The sequence below is a fragment of the Coregonus lavaretus genome (genome assembly GCF_964263955.1).
Source record: "Coregonus lavaretus genome assembly, contig: HAP1_SCAFFOLD_3790, whole genome shotgun sequence".
Lineage (NCBI taxonomy): Eukaryota > Metazoa > Chordata > Actinopteri > Salmoniformes > Salmonidae > Coregonus > Coregonus lavaretus.
This window is the reverse complement of record NW_028158542.1, coordinates 45,001-52,500: the sequence shown is the minus strand read 5'-3', so window position 1 is coordinate 52,500 and position 7,500 is coordinate 45,001. Positions and strand designations below refer to the sequence as shown.

The window sequence follows — 7,500 nt, the reverse complement described above, 5'->3', positions numbered from 1 at the left end:
CCAGCTGTGAGGAAACAAGACACTGTTCACCCAAATAACTTCCCACGCTCTCTCTCTCTCTACCTGTTGAGCGTAGTAGGAGGCTAGGTCCCTGCCTGTAGGCCTCTCTCCTACCTGTTGAGCGTAGTAGGAGGCTACGTCTTTGCGTCCCTGCCTGTAGGCCTCTCCTACCTGTTGAGCGTAGTAGGAGGCTAGGTCTTTGCGTCCCTGCCTGTAGGCCTCTCTCCTACCTGTTGAGCGTAGTAGGAGGCTACGTCTTTGCGTCCCTGCCTGTAGGCCTCTCCTACCTGTTGAGCGTAGTAGGAGGCTAGGTCTTTGCGTCCCTGCCTGTAGGCCTCTCTCCTACCTGTTGAGCGTAGTAGGAGGCTAGGTCTTTGCGTCCCTGCCTGTAGGCCTCTCTCCTACCTGTTGAGCGTAGTAGGAGGCTAGGTCTTTGCGTCCCTGCCTGTAGGCCTCTCCTACCTGTTGAGCGTAGTAGGAGGCTAGGTCTTTGCGTCCCTGCCTGTAGGCCTCTCTCCTACCTGTTGAGCGTAGTAGGAGGCTAGGTCTTTGCGTCCCTGCCTGTAGGCCTCTCTCCTACCTGTTGAGCGTAGTAGGAGGCTAGGTCTTTGCGTCCCTGCCTGTAGGCCTCTCCTACCTGTTGAGCGTAGTAGGAGGCTAGGTCTTTGCGTCCCTGCCTGTAGGCCTCTCCTACCTGTTGAGCGTAGTAGGAGGCTAGGTCTTTGCGCCCCTGCCTGTAGGCCTCTCCTACCTGTTGAGCGTAGTAGGAGGCTAGGTCTTTGGGCCCCTGCCTGTAGGCCTCTCTCCTACCTGTTGAGCGTAGTAGGAGGCTAGGTCTTTGCGTCCCTGCCTGTAGGCCTCTCCTACCTGTTGAGCGTAGTAGGAGGCTAGGTCTTTGGGCCCCTGCCTGTAGGCCTCTCTCCTACCTGTTGAGCGTAGTAGGAGGCTAGGTCTTTGCGTCCCTGCCTGTAGGCCTCTCCTACCTGTTGAGCGTAGTAGGAGGCTACGTCTTTGCGTCCCTGCCTGTAGGCCTCTCTCTCTACCTGTTGAGCGTAGTAGGAGGCTAGGTCTTTGCGCCCCTGCCTGTAGGCCTCTCTCCTACCTGTTGAGCGTAGTAGGAGGCTACGTCTTTGCGTCCCTGCCTGTAGGCCTCTCTCTCTACCTGTTGAGCGTAGTAGGAGGCTAGGTCTTTGCGCCCCTGCCTGTAGGCCTCTCTCCTACCTGTTGAGCGTAGTAGGAGGCTAGGTCTTTGCGTCCCTGCCTGTAGGCCTCTCCTACCTGTTGAGCGTAGTAGGAGGCTAGGTCTTTGCGTCCCTGCCTGTAGGCCTCTCTCCTACCTGTTGAGCGTAGTAGGAGGCTACGTCTTTGCGCCCCTGCCTGTAGGCCTCTGCAGCCTTGTTGAAGCTCTCCAGCTGTCTGCCTCTCTGGAGCCTGGCCTCCGCTCTGAAGTCTTCATACTCTGGGTCCTCAACGTCCTGGTACTGAGAGAGGGACTGGGGAGGGGCCACTGGTGCTGCACGCATCTGAGAGGGGTAGAGAGGGTGGGGGAGAGGGGTAGAGAGGGGGAGGGGGGGTAGAGAGGGGGGGGTAGAGAGGGGGAGGAGGGTGGGGGAGAGGGGTAGAGAGGGGGAGGGGGGGTAGAGAGGGGGGGGTAGAGAGGGGGAGGAGGGTGGGGGAGAGGGGTAGAGAGGGGGAGGGGGGGTAGAGAGGGGGAGGAGGGTGGGGGAGGGGGGTAGAGAGGGGGAGGGGGGGTAGAGAGGGGGGGGTAGAGAGGGGGAGGAGGGGTAGAGAGGAGGGGGAGGGGTGTAGAGAGGGGGGGGGGAAGAGAGGGGGGTAGAGAGGGGGAGGAGGGGGGTAGAGAGGGGGGGGGAAGAGAGGGGGGTAGAGAGGGGGAGGAGGGGGGTAGAGGGGGAGGGGAGGAGGGGGGTAGAGAGGAGGGGGAGGGGGAGGAGGGGGGTAGAGAGGAGGGGGAGGGGGGTAGAGAGGGGGAGGAGGGGGGTAGAGAGGGGAAGGAGGGGGTAGAGAGGAGGGGGAGGGGTGTAGAGAGGGGGGGGGGAAGAGAGGGGGGTAGAGAGGGGGAGGAGGGGGGTAGAGAGGGGAGGGGGGTAGAGAGGGGGGGGGGAAGAGAGGGGGGTAGAGAGGGGGAGGAGGGGGAGGAGGGGGGTAGAGAGGAGGGGGAGGGGGGTAGAGAGGGGAAGGAGGGGGTAGAGAGGGGGGGTAGACAGGGGGAGGGGGAGGAGGGGGGTAGAGGGGGAGGGGGAGGGGGGGGGAGGGGGGGGGGGTAGAGAGGGGAAGGGGAAAGTGATATTAAAGGGAAAGGTTAGTATTTTACAACTTGATGTTAGATGGTTTATGGGCCAGGAGAAACAGCCACTACAAACTTCAGCTAACTTAAGCCACCGCTAGCTAGCGATGTAAGCTGATAGGGGGTGTGGTAGGAGCATGTGGCACCTGTTTGAATGGAGGAGAAAGAGAGAAAGGGTGTGTTAAGTGTTGCCACGGTAGCAACAATTGACTAACGATACGACACCGGGCCCAGCGTCACCATACCAACTAGTATTGTGATGTCACTGCCACGGGTGAAATATTCAGAGGCCTGTTCGCCCCCGGAGGCCTTTTCCCCTTTTCTAAACGTTATGCCAATGTGCTACACAAAACACCAGTGACTGATATTCACCTCTACTGAATACAACACACATTGAATTATCTATACACTGTTCACTGATATTCACCTCTACTGAATACAACACATATTGAATTAACTACACACTGTTCACTGATATTCACCTCTACTGAATACAACACATATTGAATTAACTACACACTGTTCACTGACATTCACCTCTACTGAATACAACACATATTGAATTAACTACACACTGTTCACTGACATTCACCTCTACTGAATACAACACATATTGAATTATCTATACACTGTTCACTGATAACTCCGGGATGCTGACCTTCTAGGCAGAGTTGCAAAGAAAAAGTATTCCTCTGTCCAGTGTCTGTGTTCTTTTGCCCATCTTCATCTTTTCTTTTTATTGGCCAGTCTGAGATATGGCTTTTTCTTTGCAACTCTGCCTAGAAGGTCAGCATCCCGGAGTCGCCTCTTCACTGTTGACGTTGAGACTGGTGTTTTGCGGGTACTATTTAATGAAGCTGCCAGTTGAGGACCTGTGAGGCATCTGTTTCTCAAACTAGAGACTCTAACGTATTTGTCCTCTTGCTCAGTTGTGCACCGGGGCCTCCCACTCCTCTTTCTATTCTGGTTAGAGCCAGTTTGCGCTGTTCTGTGAAGGGAGTAGTACACAGCGTTGTACGAGATCTTAAGTTTCTTGGCAATTTCTCGCATGGAATAGCCTTCATTTCTCAGAACAAGAATAGACTGACGAGTTTCAGAAGAAAGTTATTTGTTTCTGGCCATTTTGAGCCTGTAATTGAACCCACAATTGCTGATGCGCCAGATACTCAACTAGTCTCAAGAAGGCCAGTTTTATTGCTTCTTTAATCAGCACAACAGTTTTCAGCTGTGCTAACCTAATTGCAAAAGGGTTTTCTAATGATCAATTAGCCTTTTAAAATGATAAACTTGGATTAGCAAACACAACGTGCCATTGGAACACAGGACTGATGGTTGCTGATAATGGGCCTCTGTACGCCTATGTAGATATTCCATTACAAATCAGCCGTTTCCAGCTAAAATAGCCATTTACAACATTAACAATGTCTACACTGTATTTCTGATCAATTTGAACGGTAGTGTATCTCTGGTAAGAGCCAGGAAGAATAGAAGGTATCTCTGGTAATAAGAGTCAGGAAGAATAGAAGGTATCTCTGGTTATAAGAGTCAGCAGGAAGAATAGAAGGTATCTCTGGTTATAAGAGTCAGCAGGAAGAATAGAAGGTATCTCTGGTTATAAGAGTCAGCAGGAAGAATAGAAGGTATCTCTGGTAATAAGAGTCAGCAGGAAGAATAGAAGGTATCTCTGGTAATAAGAGTCAGCAGGAAGAATAGAAGGTATCTCTGGTAATAAGAGTCAGGAAGAATAGAAGGTATCTCTGGTAATAAGAGTCAGCAGGAAGAATAGAAGGTATCTCTGGTAATAAGAGTCAGGAAGAATAGAAGGTATCTCTGGTAATAAGAGTCAGCAGGAAGAATAGAAGGTATCTCTGGTAATAAGAGTCAGGAAGAATAGAAGGTATCTCTGGTTATAAGAGTCAGCAGGAAGAATATAAGGTATCTCTGGTAATAAGAGTCAGCAGGAAGAATAGAAGGTATCTCTGGTAATAAGAGTCAGGAAGAATAGAAGGTATCTCTGGTTATAAGAGTCAGGAAGAATAGAAGGTAGCTCTGGTTATAAGAGACAGGAAGAATAGAAGGTATCTCTGGTAATAAGAGTCAGGAAGAATAGAAGGTATCTCTGGTTATAAGAGACAGGAAGAATAGAAGGTATCTCTGGTTATAAGAGTCAGCAGGAAGAATATAAGGTATCTCTGGTAATAAGAGTCAGCAGGAAGAATAGAAGGTATCTCTGGTAATAAGAGTCAGGAAGAATAGAAGGTATCTCTGGTTATAAGAGTCAGGAAGAATAGAAGGTAGCTCTGGTTATAAGAGACAGGAAGAATAGAAGGTATCTCTGGTAATAAGAGTCAGGAAGAATAGAAGATATCTCTGGTTATAAGAGACAGGAAGAATAGAAGGTATCTCTGGTTATAAGAGTCAGCAGGAAGAATATAAGGTATCTCTGGTAATAAGAGTCAGCAGGAAGAATAGAAGGTATCTCTGGTAATAAGAGTCAGGAAGAATAGAAGGTATCTCTGGTTATAAGAGTCAGGAAGAATAGAAGGTAGCTCTGGTTATAAGAGACAGGAAGAATAGAAGGTATCTCTGGTAATAAGAGACAGGAAGAATAGAAGGTATCTCTGGTAATAAGAGTCAGGAAGAATAGAAGGTATCTCTGGTTATAAGAGACAGGAAGAATAGAAGGTATCTCTGGTTATAAGAGTCAGGAAGAATAGAAGGTAGCTCTGGTTATAAGAGACAGGAAGAATAGAAGGTATCTCTGGTAATAAGAGACAGGAAGAATAGAAGGTATCTCTGGTTCTAAGAGTCAGGAAGAATAGAAGGTATCTCTGGTTATAAGAGACAGGAAGAATAGAAGGTATCTCTGGTAATAAGAGTCAGGAAGAATAGAAGGTATCTCTGGTTATAAGACACAGGAAGAATAGAAGGTATCTCTGGTTATAAGAGTCAGGAAGAATAGAAGGTAGCTCTGGTTATAAGAGACAGGAAGAATAGAAGGTATCTCTGGTTATAAGAGTCAGGAAGAATAGAAGGTAGCTCTGGTTATAAGAGTCAGGAAGAATAGAAGGTAGCTCTGGTTATAAGAGTCAGGAAGAATAGAAGGTATCTCTGGTTATAAGAGACAGGAAGAATAGAAGGTATCTCTGGTTATAAGAGTCAGGAAGAATAGAAGGTATCTCTGGTAATAAGAGTCAGGAAGAATAGAAGGTATCTCTGGTAATAAGAGTCAGCAGGAAGAATAGAAGGTATCTCTGGTTATAAGAGTCAGGAAGAATAGAAGGTAGCTCTGGTAATAAGAGTCAGCAGGAAGAATAGAAGGTAGCTCTGGTTATAAGAGTCAAGAAGAATAGAAGGTAGCTCTGGTTATAAGAGACAGGAAGAATAGAAGGTATCTCTGGTTATAAGAGTCAGGAAGAATAGAAGGTAGCTCTGGTAATAAGAGTCAGCAGGAAGAATAGAAGGTAGCTCTGGATCTAAGAGTCAGGAAGAATAGAAGGTAGCTCTGGTTCTAAGAGTCAGGAAGAATAGAAGGTAGCTCTGGTTATAAGAGACAGGAAGAATAGAAGGTATCTCTGGTAATAAGAGTCAGGAAGAATAGAAGGTATCTCTGGTTATAAGAGTCAGGAAGAATAGAAGGTATCTCTGGTAATAAGAGTCAGGAAGAATAGAAGGTATCTCTGGTAATAAGAGTCAGGAAGAATAGAAGGTATCTCTGGTTATAAGAGTCAGGAAGAATAGAAGGTATCTCTGGTAATAAGAGTCAGGAAGAATAGAAGGTATCTCTGGTTATAAGAGTCAGGAAGAATAGAAGGTATCTCTGGTAATAAGAGTCAGGAAGAATAGAAGGTATCTCTGGTAATAAGAGTCAGGAAGAATAGAAGGTATCTCTGGTTATAAGAGTCAGGAAGAATAGAAGGTATATCTGGTTATAAGAGTCAGGAAGAATAGAAGGTATCTCTGGTTATAAGAGTCAGCAGGAAGAATAGAAGGTAGCTCTGGTAATAAGAGTCAGGAAGAATAGAAGGTATCTCTGGTAATAAGAGTCAGCAGGAAGAATAGAAGGTATCTCTGGTTATAAGAGTCAGCAGGAAGAATAGAAGGTATCTCTGGTAATAAGAGTCAGGAAGAATAGAAGGTATCTCTGGTTATAAGAGTCAGCAGGAAGAATAGAAGGTATCTCTGGTTATAAGAGTCAGGAAGAATAGAAGGTAGCTCTGGTTATAAGAGTCAGGAAGAATAGAAGGTATCTCTGGTTATAAGAGTCAGGAAGAATAGAAGGTAGCTCTGGTAATAAGAGTCAGCAGGAAGAATAGAAGGTATCTCTGGTTATAAGAGTCAGGAAGAATAGAAGGTAGCTCTGGTTATAAGAGACAGGAAGAATAGAAGGTAGCTCTGGTAATAAGAGTCAGGAAGAATAGAAGGTATCTCTGGTTATAAGAGTCAGGAAGAATAGAAGGTAGCTCTGGTTATAAGATTCAGGAAGAATAGAAGGTAGCTCTGGTTATAAGAGTCATATTTTAACTGTTTGAGCTACAGACAATATGTTTTCTTTGCTGTAAAGCTGCCAGCCTGTCGTGAAGCTGGTCTTCCTCTCTGCAAGCCTACTCAGACTGGCATGTGCTCTTGGTTATACCAGGCGAAATGATACAATGTATCAACTGTGGCTCTGCACCGCTCCAATGTATCAACTGTGGCTCTGCACTGCTCCAATGTATCAACTGTGGCTCTGCACCGCTCCAATGTATCAACTGTGGCTCTGCACTGCTCCAATGTATCAACTGTGGCTCTGCACCGCTCCAATGTATCAACTGTGGCTCTGCACTGCTCCAATGTATCAACTGTGGCTCTGCACCGCTCCAATGTATCAACTGTGGCTCTGCACTGCTCCAATGTATCAACTGTGGCTCTGCACCGCTCCAATGTATCAACTGTGGCTCTGCACTGCTCCAATGTATCAACTGTGGCTCTGCACCGCTCCAATGTATCAACTGTGGCTCTGCACCGCTCCAATGTATCAACTGTGGCTCTGCACTGCTCCAATGTATCAACTGTGGCTCTGCACTGCTCCAATGTATCAACTGTGGCTCTGCACTGCTCCAATGTATCAACTGTGGCTCTGCACTGCTCCAATGTATCAACTGTGGCTCTGCACCGCTCCAATGTATCAACTGAGGCTCTGCACCGCTCCAATG

General features: G+C 47.5%; 1 protein-coding gene across 1 annotated transcript in view; it reads right to left on the bottom strand.

The window, feature by feature from the left end:
- Nucleotides 1-7,500, bottom strand: part of LOC311123863 (NEDD4-binding protein 2-like) — a 46,164-nt gene that overhangs the window by 5,676 nt on the left and 32,988 nt on the right. Inside the window, exon 16 of the mRNA XM_084198084.1 lies at nt 1,338-1,523. Coding sequence (XP_084054210.1) covers nt 1,338-1,523 — 186 coding nt within the window. The remainder of the gene's footprint in view (nt 1-1,337; nt 1,524-7,500) is intronic.